General features: G+C 43.7%; 1 protein-coding gene across 2 annotated transcripts in view; it reads left to right on the top strand.

Annotated features, from left to right (window-relative positions):
* The first annotated feature begins 14,657 nt into the window (after positions 1–14,657).
* CST7 (cystatin F) overlaps positions 14,658–18,844 on the top strand; it is a 140,777-nt gene continuing 136,590 nt past the window's right edge. Inside the window, exon 1 of one of the 2 annotated variants that reach the window (XM_085609324.1) lies at positions 14,658–14,873. In XM_085609324.1, the coding sequence (XP_085465450.1) occupies positions 14,804–14,873 (70 nt within the window). In that variant the 5' untranslated portion in view covers positions 14,658–14,803. The remainder of the gene's footprint in view (positions 14,874–18,844) is intronic. The other variant, XM_085609325.1, reaches the window with a different exon arrangement.

The following is an 18,844-nucleotide window of genomic DNA, read 5'->3' as shown; positions in this document are numbered from 1 at the left end:
AATCAATTGTGGAGTCTATGCTGGACCCATTAAAACATATGTTAACACAAATTGATAACAGGCTGACAGCATTGGAAAGTTTAATGAATACTAATACAGTGGCTTGCAGCCGCTGTAGTCATGTAGTCCACCCCAGTTTGAATAGAGTGATGTCGGGTGATCATCATTTAAATGAGAATGAGAGTGGTATTGTCCGACAGCAGCAGATACAGCCAGTTACGAGCACCATAAATGTCCCGATTAGCTCAGAGTTGCCGAGAGTAAGTGCATCAAACACTTCCCATGTTCATCCACAGCCAACCAATTCCAGACAAGGCACCCTACCGGGGACAGGGAAAGGGAGGGGGTAGAGGATCCAATGCAAACAGCTGACGTGGCCAGCAAGCCTGCAAACATAACAGGTAACGCAATATCAGGACAGGATTGCCCATCAGAAATTAGTAACTTGCACCTCCCCCCCGAAGCAACACCATATAGGGTAGTCCAAGTGAACGTCCCTCCACTTCCAACTGGTATAGTAGAGCATTGGTCTACTTTGAGAAATAAGTCACTTCATCCCCTGGGAGCAAGGACTGGGCTCACTAACATCCTATTTACTGAATTCAAAATGACTAGAAGAATTGCCTGGGTAGGAGGGTCTGGTAAATCCTTGCCAGGAGACTGCATAGTCCTAACATTTGGTTCACCTAGCCTGATTCAAATGATATTTGAGAGAGCTGGATCCAGGTATGTCTCTACACTGGGAATAAATATTCTACCATTGGGTTTTTCTATCAATATTTCAGGTGCCCATTGTACCCCGTGGCGACAGAGAATTTGTCTGGGGGGGTCAACAAAGATTCCCTATTCAAACTAGTAATCGCTTCGAAGCTCTTAGCTCTCTGGGGGAAATTGACTGACTGAATGCGGGGTTGTATCAAAATATTGAGGTAGGAAGGACCATCAGGGAGGCTTCTACAACACCAGGGAGAAGCAATAAGGTGCTCAAACTTAGTAACCAGCAAAGATCAGGGGGTGAGAGAGCGAGGGGTCTAGAGTATGGTAATTAGGCATCTTCACCTCCAAACTCCGTCCCTGATAAGCAGACACTAGAAACGATATGCACTGGTGTCAATAATAATTCCAGGTATCCTCAATCGCCCCAGTTATCGAATAGTGACGTGCCTACCTGTGATATCATCTCCTGGAATATTGCGGGGCTGCAGTCAAAAAAGGATGATCCAGAATGGCATAAGTTCATTCAAGATAGAGACATAATAGGCCTACAGGAAACCTGGACCAATTAACCATATCGTATCAGCGGTTTTAAAACCTTTAATACACCGGCAGTGAAGGGTTTAGGGGGTAGGTTTAAGGGCAGTCTGAGCGTGTACATCTCGAACAAATTGGCAATTACCAAAGCTCAGGCACTCCTGAGGAGTAGTTTTTATCAGATAATTAAGGTATCTATAACCACGTACCAATGTATAATACTTGTACATTTTTATAATAATGTGATCCCCACAGAATTAAGTGAGGTTCTAAAAAATGTAAGTGAGGATTTAAAAAAGAATTGTAATGCTAGTCCTGCTAATACTATGATGATAATGATGGGCGACTAATTGTTCAACGTGCCCTCTGGATGATAAGAGATTATGTGGCCACTTATATGAGGAACCAACTAATTTTACTCACTTTTGTCACTCCCCGGTGGGAGAATTGTTTAATGAACTTCTAGCTACAAACAACTTAGGTTTTGTGAATGAGTTTAATGGATCCCCCAGTAACAATGCCATATACTTATAACAGAATGTATCTACAATCGATTATATACTTGCTTCCCATAATCATGTTCTAAGACTAATTTCCTTTGGGGTCGACCAGATTCCACTTAGTGACCACTTTCCTCTACACTTGGTTGTTGCCCTACCCATAAAGAAGGCACTCATTACAAATAAGGACAGTGAGGAAGCGGGTGAATTAGAATTACATAAGACTAATGGGTATTCACTTAAATGGTCAAAGGTGGATCCCACTGAAATCACTAGATCCCTTGTGGTTAACTGCAAGTCAGCAATTGATATTTGTCTGACCGAGTCAGCACCTGCTAAAAGTATAATAACATCTTATGCTGAAATATCGAACACCCTCAAAAAATTACTATTAGCCCAGCATCGTAAGAAAAACAAGGAACTAGGCTGGTTCAATTCAAGATGCACTCGAGCCTTTTCCAATTTAAAAGCAGAATTACATAGGCAACCTAGACTAATGGATAATGTTAGACTCGCAAGACTGGAATATCGTCAGGCAATAAAGGAAAGGAAGAATACCCTGAAAAACAAAGCTTGGGAAGCCCTTCATACAGCTGAAGTAATGAAGGATAGTGCAGCCTCTGGAGGGCAGTGAAGACACCATTCTTAGTCACACACAAGGGTCCTTCAATAGCCATAGCTATAACAGAAGAGGAATGGATAACCCACTTCGCACAGGTATACAATAGTATTGAAACTTCCTATAGTGGGTCGACGATGATCTAGGGAATGACCATTTAAATACCAATTTAAATTTTACTTTAGATGAAGTGATCAGAGCACTTCACGGGAGTAAGACTGGTAAAGCACCTGGCCTGGATGGCATCCCTATAGATTTTTTTAAATTCAATATCGCACTATGGGGGCCCATCATCATGCAGGTTATCAACGCAAGCTGTCAAACAAAATTGCCTGAAACTTGGGGTGGGTCAATAATAGTGCCAATTTTTTAAAAAGGGGATCGTCAGAAACCAGGTTGCTATAGACCGATCTCCTTATTAGACTCAATGGTGAAAGTGGTGGGCCGTGTGATTTTAGAGCGTTTGCAGGATCGGTCAGAAGAAAATAAGATCTTAACCGACCTACAATATGGTTTTAAGAAAGTACTTGGAACCACTGAGCAGTGTTTAAATCTGGCCCTTCTTATTGGAAAGTACACAAGGGCAAAAAACATTAGATTGTACATGGTCTTTGTGGACCTAACTGCAGCTTTTGACTCGGTAAAACATGCAAGATTATGGGAAGTTCTTGAGGACTTAAACGTAGATCCTCAAATTATTATCTTCCTAAGGAATATTTATAGCAAGGCAGCAGCTTGTGTACGTTTTGGAACAGGGGGGAAAATGTACAGCTGATTTTCCCGTTAGAAGGGGGGTGAGGCAGGGCTGTGTCCTGGCCCCCTTTCTGTTTAATCTATATACTAACGGGTTAGGAGAAGCATTAGTTAGAGAAACACATGACTTTCCCCATGTCGCCGGCCGACCCATCCCGGTACTTCTTTATGCGGATGACGCAGTTATGTTGGCAAGAACCCAAATTGCAGAAATTAAGCTCAACTAAGAGTTTTTCATATTTGGGCGTTTTGTTTAATAACAATGAATCATGGGCCCAATCTATAACTGCCAAAAAACTGATGCTCATCCAGACAACAAATGCTTTGGTGGGGTTTTCTAAGAAACTGGGCAGGAAACCCCAGGTGGAGCTGATACAAATCTATAAGGCGAGGTGTATCAGCTCCACATTGTACGGAGCTGGGGTCTGGGGACTAGCAAATATTTCACAGCTGCAGCAAGTGGAGAATTCCTTTCTAAGATTTATATTATCTGTCCCCCAGAGCACATCAAGTTTTGTATGTCACGAAGAGCTGGGCGTCCCTTTTCTATCTGACCTAATTAAAATAGAACCGTTACTATTGTGCTTTTATTCCTTCCCATGCAATCACTAATAATTTGTCTTCCTAAAGTCGCCTCAGGGTTTAACCAAATTTTCAGCCATGCCAAAATGGATCTAAGTTTAACCAGATCTTCTAAATATGGCCTCCCTAGTTCGCTATGGGCTATTGCGGCTGGGGTACTCTGCGGAATCTTCAAAATTGAGCGTAACATTTTGTTTTCCTCCCGCTGTAATTGCTGGATGTTTACAAAGCCCCACACTTCTGCACCATAAGTGGCCTTAGAGCAGCAAATGGAACCATAAAGATTCATTATTTGTTCAGGGGACCAACGACCCACTCACCGCCCATAGCCTGCGATAGCACCCTTGGAGGATACCAATTTACAACAACGTTCCTCCACCAAGGGCTTAAATTGTAAAGAGCCATCGAATAGTAGACCCAGATACGAGAAAGACTGTACCTTTTCTAGTGTATGGCTTCCTATTTTATAAGAGAACTTGGTACAGGGTTTATTGCCAGCTAACATCACGTATGATTTACCCAGATTAACCGACAGGTCTAAGGTTTTCATAAACTCTACAAATCCATCTATTAAGAGCTGTAAGCTCTTGGGGGTGCGTGCAAGTAGGACAGCAGCATCCGCGTATAAAAGTACCGGGATAGGACGCGATCCTACGCTTGGGCAATCAGTTTTTTAATTGATCAAGAACTTCTCCAGATTATTAATATAGAGTGAGAATAAAAAGGGGGCCTGGATACAACCTTGCCTCACCCCACTGGTACATGGAAAGGATTCAGTCAGCCCCCCCTCTGTATTATAACGTACCATTGCAGAAGTGTCCCTATGTAATTCCCTCAGGATGTTAATCAAGCCCAAATCTATCCCCAAATGTATCATCATAGCCCAGAGTTTGTCCCTGTTCACGTGATCGAAAGCGGCTGCCAAGTCCATGAACCCCAGGTAGATGGCTTCATTGCTGGCTTTAGTGTATTTTGCTACCAGCATGTACAGGTTCAGGCATTGGTCACTGGGTGTCCGAGATGATATTATTCTCCTCAGTCCACTCAGTGAGGCGATTCAGAATTACCTGACCCAAGATCTTAGCTGACACATCGATCAGTGAAATTGGTCGGTAACATTGTGGGTTGTCCCTGTTCCCCTTTTTAAAAAATCGGGACAATTATAGCCGTGGACCAGGTATGAGGGAGGCCAAACCTACAGGCGGCATTTATCACTCTAGTGAGTATTGGGGCCCATAGCTCAACATTACTCAGGAACAGGTCTGGTGGTGTCCCATCAGGGCCAGGGGCCTTGTTTTTTGTCAGACCCTCAATTCCCACAGTGATTTCTTTTAAAGTAAAATCTATTTCCTGACCCTGCTTTACTATCCCCCCCTCCTCTGGAACAAGTATTGTTTTATAATTATATAGACCCTTAAAGTGGGTGAGCCACTGATCCGGGAGAATATTTGTCCCAATCACTGGTACATTACTGTCCTGGAAACAAGGTTTGTTAATTATTCTCCAGAACTCGGTAATGTCTCTCCTTTCTGCAGCCTCCCTTACATCAGACCAGACTTCACCCTGGAGAGTTACTTTCCCTCTCTTGATTTCTTTCTTGTACATTAATCTACACTGGGCTACTTCTTGTTTGTCCCTTGGCCTTTTCTTAAGACTGCATTTAAGTTCCCTTAAGGCACGTGAACAGTCCTTGTCGAACCATCTCGGGCAATCAACTTTCCTTACTGGGGCATTTGATTTTAGAAGCCCGTCTACCAGGTTAGTTATTTGTCCGAATGCATCAAGTAACGGCAGCCCCTCCACTGTAGGGTCAAGGCACTTATTAATGAAAATTTTCCCCTTGTCCATAAGGGATTTATAAAAATGTTCCCCATCTATTTTCGACCACCTCAATAAAGTAATCAACAATATCATTCATAAACATCATAATGGTTTTGACCTAGGTCAAAATTTTAGTGTCAATACTCATTAGCATTCTCGGTTATTGATGTGGTCACTGTAGATAGTATCCCTGTAGTAGTAATTTTATTTGATGCAGAAAAAGCCTTAGACTTTGTGAGTTGGAAATTACCATTCAGAGTCTTGGAAAAATCAAATTTTCCTGTGCATCTCACAAGGACGATAGCCACTCTCTATCAGGGCACCTCTGTGCAAGTCAATCAATAATCAGCAGTCGACAAGGCCATCTTTCCCCCCATTTTTTTTGCTCTTTTTATCACACTTTTAACGCAATGTATCAATTCTCACAATCAAATTTCTCCACAGCTTCTTGGGGCGGCAAGATTAAGCCATAAGCAGAAGATGTTGCCCTTTTTTTTATACCCCGAGAGAAGCAACATTGAAATGGCTCTTCAAGCCATAAAAAGGTAAATCTTGCTATGGGGTTACAGAATTAGCCACATTGGAAAGTTTGTATTACTTCTTTTATATGGAACCACGAGTCAATATAAAGAGCATACAAATCCCCAAATCAAAAAGTGGGTTTGGGGTTCCTAACTTTAGGCTGTACTATGTGGCCTCCTATATGCTCTGAATATGTTCATTTTCTATGTCTGCATCTCCATCAGATGATTTTTAAATTTCTTTTGATGTTAAAAACTATGGCATAATCAGTCTCTCATGGGCCATAAAAGAACCCAAGTCACCTAAAAAGGTCATATATAAGACTTCGCAGTTCATATGTGTTACACCTGTCAGCCTTAAGGAGGTCTTCCCCAAACTTTTTTTCTTCCTCTTCCATTTTGGCTACTCTTGTTTTTGCTCGCCTTACTTTATCACTGCTGACCAGTGCTATAGTGCATGTGCATGTGCTCACATAGCAAAATTGGTTTATCCCCAATTGGCATATTTAATTTACTCATAAGTCCCCAGTAAAGTGGCACTATATGTACCCAGGACCTGTAAAATGAAATGCTGCAAGTGGGTCTGATTGTGCCATCTAGCTAAGTAACCCTTTAAAAATGTTTCAGGCCAGACATTGCAGCCTGTGTAGGCAGTTGAACACCCCCATTTAGACCTGGTAAACTAATTGTTTTTGCCAGGAGCAAACCTTCTTTTTTAATACATATACTTTACCCCTAGGGTAGGCCCTGGCTAGCCCAGAGGGCAGGGTGCAGTGTAATTAAAAAGTTGACATGTACTTTTAAGCTTTACATGTCCTGGTAGTAAAAAGCTCTTAAATTCATTTGTCATTACTGCAAGGCCTACCTCTCCCTTTGGATAAAATCAGAGTTACCTTATTACATTAATAAGCTGTAATTTCCAAATGGAAGCAGGTAATCAGGTCATGATTTGTGTCTTTGGAATTGCAATGAAAAATCGTAACTTATGGTGATGTCGGATTTTAAATTACAATTTTGAGAATGACACTTTTAGAAAGTTACAAGTTAAAAACCAGTATTGACACTGGGTTGTGCTGCGCACTGTTCACTTGGTAATAATACCACAATTATAAACACTTTCGATTCACTATCATTGGAGTTTTATTCCTCCATTAAATCTGATAAAGTTTTGCAAATTCAAAAAAACATTTTAGTACCAATGGTTTACGTATTTTTATACATATATAGTATTTCTAGATACATCTCAATATGGTTGTGTTTCCAATGATTATTTGGATTCCTTGCTCGCATAGGAATCATTGGGAAGTTATTGTACCAATATGGCCGCTCAGTTTGTATACAAATTCGGGAGTCCGTCGTTGATGCTAACTCTGCATGTACGTGCGACTTATAAACACGCGAGAATAGGACTAGTAAGCAACGTTTGTTCGCGTATCGTCAGATTGCGGTTGTTCATGTACGGAAAACGGCATCATGCTTTAGGTATGACACGGGACAAATCATTTTCAGTGATAGATTAGGTTATTAAAAAAAAATTCAATTCGTGAGCTGATTGTGAACTGGTATTTGTATTTTTTTATGTTTCAGACTCGCTTGATAAATAACTAGCAAGGTAAGATATTCGAGTTTCTTTATTATTGGAGCACGGTCGCTAAGTGTAGATTCTGGCATATAACGATAACGATAGGTTTTTAAATCAAAACAGTTTCTTCTTGCAGGTATCAGGACAGGTTGAAACCTAAAGGTAAGGTCCGATGAGTAACCTTACGGTTGTGTCTTTAAATTGAATAGTACGAACAGTAGTGTTTGGTTTTTCTCATCAGTGGTACTGATTACTGGTCTATTTCAGATCACTTGAATCAACATATACATGCAGGCTAGAGCAAGGTATGATATTACCAGATATAATTACACAATCACCTAAACACATTGGGTGTCATACATATAAAGGGTACGAATAGGAACTAGCAGCACAGGTCAGCATGAGATCTTATATCTCTCTATTAAATAACAGGTAATCTTGAATTCCCCCTGAACATTCATTTAACATGTTTATTTTATGTTTTCATTTTGCAGACTGGCCCCTGAGGAAGGAACAGTGTTTGTTCCGAAATGCATTGGGCAAAATAATTTTAAAAAGCATGATGTTGTACAAATAATGATGTTGTAACTAAAAATGTACACAATGTGGGTTAATGCAACTAACTGATATTGTAAATATGTGCATTATACATTGTTTAAAAAAATGTTTTTTTGAATTTGCAAAACTTTATCAGATTTAATGGAGGAATAAAACTCCAATGATAGTGAATTGAAAGTGTTTATAATTGTGGTACTATTACCAAGTGAACAGTGCGCAGCACAAACCAGTGTCAATACTGGTTTTTAACTCGTATCAATATTCGACAAGAGTTGGCAGCTCTTGCCGGCTGCAGCACCTTAAACCAAACAGGATTAAATTGATTGAGATTAAGGAGTGCACCCCTAGTCACTATAACTAGTCTAAACTTTTAGAAAGTTAGCATTCTCTTTAATTAGCCATTTAGTGCCTGTAGCCAGTCTCTGGGTCACATGACTGGGTGTAGCTGACAGTTGGGCTTTGTGTATTCCTCCTAGACAGCCAAGCACAATGAGAGCTTAGGTGTGCCTGGATGTCCCAGGCCTGAACGTATCCTCAGGATCAAATCGATGCTCTAGTGGTCCACCTCTCAACAGCCCCAAGTCTGGATACAAATAATACGCAGACTAAAGGGTGGTTAAGCGGGGGAAGGGAATGATGGGGACAGCAGGGAGGGAGACCTGTATGAGACACAAAGATGAACAAGGGTTATTACAAGAACCTTACACCTCTTCTCCCACTCTCTCTATTGTTCTCTAGTACCCATACTTCATCTAACCTGTAAAGGAAAATAACGATGACCAGACGACAGGGGTGCTGAGTGTGAATCCTCTATGCCTGTGTGAAGCTTAGGACGTGAGGGAAAAACCTTGGCTCTGTCAGTCACCCCTGTGGAAATGAAAGGATATCACAAACAACGTGTTTTTTGGCTGATAGTCAAAAGAAGGCAAGCAGTACAGCGATGCACACAATGTTTAACTGTAATAGTTTGCCAATGTCAGCCGGTAGAAACAGGTACACTACCAGTAGAGTTACGTCACTCATACATAGTGCAATGTCACCTGAGATAGCTGTGGTTTGAGGGCGACCCCTCCTTCGTAAAGGATCTGGTGGTAATTTCCCTCGCATGAACTCTGTAATCGGATTCAGGGAAGAGTTCGCCAACGTTGGGAAAAGCACACCACAACTCAAAGCAGATCAATAAATATTTTACCAACAGGGCGAGCGTCCCTGATTCCCCATAAGAGCTTCTGGCAACTTAGTTTAAGACTCTTATGAAGAATGACATGGGAAGCACAGCGCGCTCCTCATCGTACAGGAATTCCCAAGCGTAGAAGAGTGGCTGCCAAAGAACTCACCGCCTTCTAGGAACACTCTTCAATGGAACGAGTGGTGCCAATGGCAACCTTACCCGACCTCAGGAACCAGGAGACAGCCAGCGAGGACCACAACTCCGGCGGAATAATCAGCAGCGTTTCTTCCTGCTGCCTCGCCATATCACCGCTTCCGCATCACGTGGGTCGCGGTGATTGGCGCGGCGTCCAACGTCAGGCGGCATGCAGAGGCTGCCGGGAAATGTAGTTTTCCCTGCCTTAGCGCCTGCCAGCGCGAACGGAGCGGCCGTGACCCCTGACACTGGATGGGCATGACTGGCAAAATGGGAGGGCGGAGCTGAGGACAGCCTTACTAACACTTGAACAGGCTGTGTCCTGTCTCAACACAAATGGCTGCAAGCCCCCTGTAGTTAGCCTCGAGCAAGGACAGGGAAGGCAGGATGCCTAGAAACGTCAAAGAGAAACCTCAAGAATCAGCACGCATTCACTCTCGCAGCTCCTGGCAGGTGCCAGCTTTCTTTCCTGAGCTGCACTTACCAGCACCCTGACGATCGGAGTTGCTCCAACTCCAGCCACACGCAGTAAGTCTTTTTCTTGCTTGCTCAGGGATGGGGCAGTCTCCTTGCTCCGGCGAGAATTCTGACGGTGTCTCCTCTGTCCTCAGGCCTCCTCGGATACAAAGCCTTCCTCGTCTTGGTTGTGATAGCAGTTTCATTTCACATGCAATTACCTGGATCTCTGGCCTCAGCACTTCATTTGGCCCCTCCTGGCATACAGGGTCACTGCAACGAACCCCACTGTCTGGTCATGCTGACCTCAGGTGGCCTTCTCTGCAGCCTCTCCTGGCTCGTGAAGTCACTGCAACTATGCGCACACGGGCAACAGCCAGATCAATGTAACACAGTTCTTTGGCACACAGTGGCCCCTCCTGGCATACGGGGGTCACCACACAGGCAACGGCCAGATCATCGCAGTACTGACCCTGGTGCAGGGCAGTCCCTCTGGCATATAGGATTGCCAAACTTTACAATGCGGCACACGGGCAATTGCCCAATCGATGTGGCACTATCCTTGGTGCACTGCGGCCCCTACTGGCATATAGGGTCACCAAACTTCACAATGCAGCACACGGGCAATGGCCTGATTGGTGCGGCACAGCTCCTCACTCCTCGCTCAGGAGCCCTACACATCTGGGTTCCTCTCTGGATCTCGCACTCTCCAACACGCTCCTCTCAATCATGGGCACACCAGTCTTGGCGAGCAGTCAGGTACTGGTGCTCCAGACTCTAAACAGGTGAACCTTGTTTCCTTAAGTGATGTCCACTCACCCAGCAGGGAAACTAGCAGGCTAGGCCCCTAGTTTGGATCACAGGCAGAAGTCTGGCAGAGCTTCTCCTCATACAGCCCGGCTGGCTGCTCGGCAGACGACAAAGTATGAGGTCTCAAACTCCTCTACTTATGGTTCTTTTCCAGACACAAAATGTGATTTAAGGTCTGGACCTTTGAAGTTTTATGTCGGGGTCCTGTTTCTTTGAAATGCACATCTCTCGCCTTTTGTCTTCATCCTGAAGAATGTCTGTCACAGCAGGTAGGACTATGAAGCTGGTTAACCCACAACATGATTCATGGGAGTGACCAGAGTTCACACCTAGATGTCAGCCACAGTGATCTGTGCATCAAAGGTTAATCTTGGGCCCTCAGCCCCCACTTTACAATTCTCTTATCAGCCCCATCTCCCTCTTCCTAAGATGTCACTAGGCCCTTTCCTTGTGATCTGCCACTGAATCATAGAGCCCTTTGAAATTCACAGGGAGAGCCTGGCTTCCCCTCACTCAGTGCTTGATCCACCGAGCTTACAGGAATGCAGCAATATACAATTCTGTCTGGGGAATATTCCACTACTCCTCATGTTTTCACCAGACAGGCCTGGGCTCACAAAATGGAGCCCAAGGTACTACTTGTAACGTACCAGTGCAGGCACTTCTGCACTCAGCATAAATTCACAGCACACTCTATTGTCCAGTTTTGTTGTGCCCAGGAACCATGCTACCACAGGCATTTTCACATGCAGCAGACACACTAAGTCTGTGCACACTGATCAATACTACAATCTCTTTGTACAGCACCATAGTGTGTCACTTTAAAAACATCCTGCCAGCGCACACACATTTGCCATGTGCACATTGTCCCACACTACACCCTCTGTGTAGTGTGGACCCGGGCCGGGAAGGCAAAGCCAGACCTGATGGGGGCCTGGGTTGAATGCCGACCAGCAGCTGGAGCCCACCACGACCCCCTGCGCATGCAAATTCCCGGCTAAGTCCGGGGGGGGGGGGCTAGGATTGGCCCCAGTAACGTAAAGAAGCTCCCCCACAATCAGGGGACGAGCAAAGAAAGCCAAGGGGGGGGGGGTTAAAAGGAGGCCAACGGCCCAAAAAATCACAATGCACCTCCCCCCCTCTGGCATAGAAAGAAGAAGAGAAAAAATAGACGGAAGGCTCTCACAGTGTCCTTGGGATGCCGTACGGCAGGGGCACAGAGGGAGAAGATGGTAGGGACTCAGCCTCAGGAAAGAAAGACTAGATGCTCAAGTAAGGTCCTTTCGGATGCCAAACGGCAGGGACCCCCCACTGGGAGTACGGAGGGCCCACAGAAATGGACCAGGGAGAGCGGGACGGCAGTTGCAGCCCGGGCAGGTCCCAATGGACACCCCCCAAATCGGTAGCAAGTTGAAGCCTAGACCCGCGGATTGAATCCCAGAGACAGGGGTCCCTCCCTCCTCTCCCAGGATATTGAGAAGGCTGGGTCCCGGAAACAAATGAAAGCTAAACATGGACATTGATGAATTATGACCATGGACTTTGAAATGTTCAGAAAATTGTATGTGATTTTTTTTTTGTTGAAAATAAAACTGCGACCTTTTCAGGCACCAAAGAAGTTGTCAGTGGTGAATTAAGAGGAACGCGTGCAGTTGGTGGTAACAAGTGGGGGGGAGCGGGAAGGGAGGAATCTTAGCCTGGAAGGGGTTTATGTCTTGTGCACTCACATGCACTTAGCATGTTTTTACTATGCACGCACTTCTACATCAATCGGATGTAGGCCAAGCCTGAGTTAAACGCACAGCAGCAGAACTTTTAAAAAGGTGAGTGAGCCTGTAGTCCTCATTCAAATGACAGGGTAAAAGGACCTGGTCACTACTACTGATCATTACACTGTATGCTGTAGCCACCGTGGTTGTGCTGTTTAACTCCGGGTGAACAGTGGATGCTCCTCTGCTAAGGCGGAGGAGCATTGCCCTACTGCTTTATTTGTCCCTGCTGCAGGAGAACATGCCCAGGCCCCCATTCCCCCAATCACAACGCTGCATCGCAGTGTTGTGATTGGCTATGTGAAGCCTGGGATCCCAAGTGCTTACTGCTTCCTGTAGAAGCCAGGAAGAGGACTGAGAGGACGAAGGAGAGGCGGCAGCTGCGATCCGGCAGGTAAGTGATCTTTTTATTTTTTATCCCTCTCCCCCCCTCCCTGGCCCACTGCTGCTTTCTTGTAGCAGCCTCCACTGCTGGTGAAAGCAGTAGTCTTCCACCACTATGAGGGTGGTGCTTTAGGCACACCTCCCGGTACAACAGGACTGCAATCCGTGAGACAGGCCTATGTAATGGTGCACTCGCATGATCAGTGTTCGCCGATAACAAAAATTCAGCATTAGGGATCCAGACAACAATACAGTTGGGCACTCAGGGCTGGGATACACATCTCTACCAAGCAGAGGACTTTTCCGTCCCAACAGCTTCCTTGGATGAATGCATCAAGCTATGTGTGACCTGGCGATCCGAATATCTGTGGTGCCTTTACTCATATGTTGAATCTCTGCAGCTCCGAGTCACCACTACATCAGGCAGTGCAGTAAATACTTTCTAAAGAGTGGTGAATAGGACTGAGTGGGGGTCTTTATTCTCTAATGTTTTCTGGATCCCTGCCTCAGTGAAGCAGTTAGAATGGGTTAAGAGCTTGTAGGATGTAATCAAGGTACCCCCAAAACTATCCATAATCCACTCTCATTAGGCACAGTGATAATAAAATATGCCTGCTCCTGTCTTGAAATATTTAGCTCAATCCCATGCAACGCGCAAGGATAGATCCGAGAGAGTGTATCAACTACCAGGAGAGTAGAGCTGCAGAAGCATAAGCTTAGCTTTCCCAGTATGTATAGTTAGGCTGACTGAAACACGAGGAATTGTTGAAGGAGTCACAAATGACATAGGGTGACTTCACAGGTTAGGTGATCACAAGATACCAGATACATGAGCACCATGTTTTCCAGTGCTTGATTTGCACCAATGAGTTCAGATGGGATGCACCAACACTAATTTTTGGGCACCAGGACGTATTTATTTTTTATCATCATCAGCCTTTGACCGAGAGCGAGAGACAGAAATGCAGAAAAGGGGGGAAAAAGAACAGAAAGACTGGGAAACAGTGACAAAGGGAAAAAGCAGAAAAGCAAAAATAACCCGCAAGAGTGGGATTACGAGAGAGACAAAATGTAAGGTGATGGAAGAAAGAGCTATGAGGTGGGGTCGAAACTAGGTAGGCTTGGCATGTAGCAGCCCTGGTATTCGCAAGCCTTAGTGGCGGCTTTGTAAGAAAATCTTTGGACTCCTGCAGTTATTTATTTAACAAATTAGGCACTACTGTTTCGAGGCCAGTGGTTTTCTTTTTTAACTTTTTGCCCATAGTATTGACAGATTTATTTATGAGACCAAGACATAAAAGTTTCCTGCCCTATGCTTCTCTTAATAAACGTTTTCATCGCATAAGGAAATGGTCTTTACTCCATACCTGCAACTGTCAAGTGGCTCCATGTCAGGCTCATCAGCACTTTATATCCAGCATTCCATATTTTGAATAGGAAATGCAAAAATACAAGTCCCAGAATGCAAAGTGGTTTTTTTTAGCTGAAAATGCATTACAAGCTTAAGGTGTCACGCATGGCATGGGTCTCTTTGCAGCCAGCTCCCTGCTTGTCATGCAAGTTTTAAGCCAGGAGCACTACGAGTGTTGGGATTTGAAGTCCTATTCTTATAATATTAAACGTAAAACTACAGCTCCCATTATGCTTTATGCTGCTGGCTGAAATAGCAGGATGAGATAAAATTATCCACTCGCAGTGGGAAAAAAAATTGGTGGTCCCCTGCCGACCAATCCGATCGTTCTGACGAACTGCCTTCCTCTTTGAGGTTAGCCTTCGCTTCAAGGAGAAGCGGCAACATTTCTCAACCTCTCCTCCGACAGCAGTGACAGCAATGGGCTTTAGACGGAGCCACGCTTTCCTTCTGTGCTTGGCTGTCGTGGGCTTGACAAGAGCTGCCAATGGTAAGGCCTATTTCATTCGCCCTCAAACTCCCTTCTTCGTCAGTTTGTGCTCCATTCATAGGTCCCACACATTGCTGCAAACAGTTTATGTTCCCGGCTTGAAGGTATTGCCTTTCAAACGAGCTTTTACCACATTTGCCGGAATAACAAAAAAGCACTGAAGCTTTTCGCGGGCAAAGTGTACCAGTGTTTTAGAAGGTTTCTCATGTCATGAAAATTAAGTATTGGCCTTTGTGGCTCTTTGTTTTTTTCTTTTGACGTATACATTTTTCTTGTGTGATCCTCGGCAACTCTACAATTTTAAGAAGGACAAGGACACGTGTTTTTAAATGGCGACCTGCTGGTAATCCAGCTTGGTGGTAAAAAAAGAAAAAAAAAACGAATTGATCGATTGTATATGTAAAATGTTCTTGACATGCAGTGAATCATTCAGGCATATTGCACGGTTGTTTCTCACAACTATAGATGCACGCATTTATGTATTGCACTGACGTGCAGGACGTGGTGTGGGTTGGGGGGAGCAAGTGTTAATATTCTAACCGAATTAGCCTTGCTCTGTAATCTCACTGTGGTTTTCCTCTGAGGTGGTGGGAGGAACTTGTTGCAAAAGCAGTGAGTGGTCTTTCTCGGAAATGCTTTAACACTTTTTTGTGAGCTTTCCCCAAATATGTTTCAAAAAAGCATTCTAAAATGCAGAACTCTGAATCTCACAGGACGAAAAATGTGCTCTATGGCCAAAGTGATGTTTCTGGCACGCATTCTGATAGTTGTACTACCGTCTCTATTGTCATGACGTTGTAAAAAGTCATAATAAATCTCGCTATGAATGTGGACCAGTCGTGAGACACTGACAGTAATTCATTATTTTCGATTTATTTAAAATCTGCATTAAGCCTCGCGACTATTGCAAGCATTTGTCCAGGACGACTTATGTTTGCATCCCTGCACTTGCGGATCGGAATTTCTTTGTACAAATGCAGGTCTACAAGTACCAGAATGCATAAGAAACAAGCATTGTCAAAGTACCTGCTATTGTCTGCCAGCCTTCTAGACTTGCTAATGATTGTTTTGTATTGCCATCATTATGAAGGAACAAAACTGTTGGGGAAGCTACCGGCCCTTCCTCAAACTAAAATCAAAGATATTTATTACCATAGTAGTTCCTGGCACTTAAAAGAGCCACTTTGTGTGTTGATGTGTTCCTTGTGAAAGAGCAGAATGCAGTCTCTTATAGTGAAATCAAGCAAAGGCTGAACCACTACCTCGTGCGCAGATGAAAAAGGTGATTGACAAAATAACATACCAATAGAGTAAGAGGGTTCAGTGAAAACCCTAATAAGAAAGTGTATTATACATAATTTTAGTAGATTTCAAAAGTATTTTGCTTTTGCCAGACCTGAAATCAAGACTTCAAGAGCCACTCCCAGCTGATATGTGACCACATTCTTTGGTGTTAGGTCGCAGTTGACCTATGTAAAACTTAAAAAAAAAATGTTCTTGATAATCTACACACCTTTTTTCACCAGACCTGGCTCCGGGAAAGCAGGAGAATAGTTGGAGAAGTGAAGATAAGAGAAAGAAGTAGAATGAGAGAAAGAAGAGGTGAGGCAATAAACTAATTGTGTGGTAAATTGGGAGGTTAGGTTGTCACAGAGAGCAGTGAAGTATAGAGAGGTGAGACAGTGAAGGAGATGTGAGGTAAAGAGAGAAATGTATTATAGGGGTAAGGGAAGAGGTGGGGTAGAAAAGTGGGAGAGAGAGGCATAAGATAGTAGAGAGAGAAGTCAACTCCCTAATATTTATGGCACAGAGCAGATTGGCGTAACCTAGATGCAATCTATATAGTATTTATGCAGTATTTAAACATAAAACAAGAAAAATACCAAACCAATTTCAGAAAAATAGAGTAAAGTTTAATAAATAAAATGGGACCAAAACAAAATAAATCCAATAAGGGAAACCGGGGTTCTGAATATGTTAAGTTTAAGTTCAAAATAGAACTAAAAGGCGGTAGGCGCCCATGGAAGTCAACTGGTTGGGCTTAACCGGTAGCTATGTGCACATTAAGATGGAGCTTGAGTCAAAACAGAAACCAGGTTCAACCCAGTTTGAAGTTTTACCTTCACCATTGTGACGCAGTAACCAGGCTGCCGAGATCTAAATCAGCAAATAAACAACAAAGGGTCTTGGCGTATTACGGATGGAGGGCTGACTTCCGGCAGGAGACTAAAATCGTTTGACAAGGCGAGGATAGCCTGAAGAGACATGCATACGAAGCCGGCATGCCTTCATTCCAAACAAGTATTGTGATTGTAAAAGGAATCTACAATCAAAGAAGAGCCAGCCGTTAAATTAGCAACCACTGTTGCCTCTTCCCACTATTTAAAAGGAAAAATAATTACAGAGGAGTCAACAGTTACTGTTGCCTCATCTGAATATTTAACACCCCAGCTTGCAAACACACAGAGTTCTTACAGGACAGTCAAAGACTTGGACACCTCAATAATTACTACTTGCACTTAACGACACAGAGCAGTAGGCTCTTCTACGATAGCTAAAGCTGTTGTGGTCCGGAAGAGAACCCTCTAAAAGAAGTGGGTTCAAAACGCGTCGACCTTGCGTTTTTGTGCCAAACAAACGTTTAGTAATAATTTTGCTTTTGTTCGCTGTAAATATTTTCCAACTTTGGGAATTTATTGTAAATTTTGTCCTATAGTGCACTAGAAAGACGTGTAGAATCCTTTCCGTTGTTTGGTTGTTCCCTCTGGTTTTCAAAATATTAAATAGGTCTGTTGATCCAGGAAGGGATTGTTGTGTATGGCTGGAATGTAGTGTGGGTTATAAATGGTTTTGAATGGAGGTTATTGAATGTGAGAAGTAGATGATGAAGTGAGAGTATGGTGTCTGTAGATTGAAAGTTGAGTGAGATTTTTTTATATTGCATTTATTTAAAAGTTTGTCCTGAATAGTAAAAAAAAGTTTCACTAAGTCAAAGAAAAAATAATTTTGAAATACATTTTAGAGTTCAATTATGACTTTAGCCTGTCGTAGATTAATTCCTATGGGCCTTCTAAATAATAACTAATTGATTATCAGTATTGGCATTGTTTGGTTTGAGATCTAAATCGGGCCATTAGTCTCTGGAAGTAAAAACTCTTTTGAGGGGCAAGGCAGCAGTCTGGGACTGATAGCCGCTGAATGAGGTCTCAGTGAAGTTACTGACGTTTGAGGGGGAAAGCTCTGAGTGGAAGTATTTTTAATTATTCACCCAGAGAAGGCCCCTTGCCAGTTGGATACTTTTTGGTGTCTTTGTCCGGAAAAGATTTCTACTCTTGTCATTTTTTTGGAGCTCTGATTTTTCCAGCGGGGTAAGGCTGTAACCAAGGAGAGTTCCAAGAGGCTGGATAACTTCTATGCGAAGTCCCGCTGAAGAGGATTTGTTGTTATGAAGAAGAACGTAGGTGGACCTATCAGAATCTTGGGCATAACGGCAATGTACTTCCGTTGGATCAGCTTGGCTGGTTCCAGTACCCCCCACCAGATGTCAGGGCAAAGTGTAGGCAAAACATTTCTAAGTCCTGGATTTCAGGATATGTTGGCAGAAATTCACTATGAAACCAGCCAAGGGTGCAGGACCTTGGGGACAGCACTTGGGGGTCAAAACTCACTCCAGTAGAGGCCTGCAGCAGAGTCCAATGTAGGTCCACTTGGAACGGGTCAGCTTGGAATGCAGGAAAATAGGTTTCTTGATGGTTGTTGTGTCCCTATAGCCAAAACAGGTCATCACCCTTTTGACCCTAGGAGTCTACTTCTTTGTCCTGGGCAGAGCAGGTCCCATCTTCAGGGGACCTGTTAGGTTACAAACAGCAGGACCAGTCCTTTTCTGTTTTTCCACAGGTTCACAAAGTGTTCTGAGGAGTTTACTGTGGGTGCCACATTTATGCACTGCCCCAGACTGTGGATCGAAGTGA

Source organism: Triturus cristatus, chromosome 6, assembly GCF_964204655.1.
Source record: "Triturus cristatus chromosome 6, aTriCri1.1, whole genome shotgun sequence".
Taxonomy (NCBI): Eukaryota; Metazoa; Chordata; class Amphibia; order Caudata; family Salamandridae; genus Triturus; species Triturus cristatus.
The sequence above is the reverse complement of the archived record's forward strand: the minus strand, read 5'-3'. Positions and strand labels throughout refer to the sequence as shown.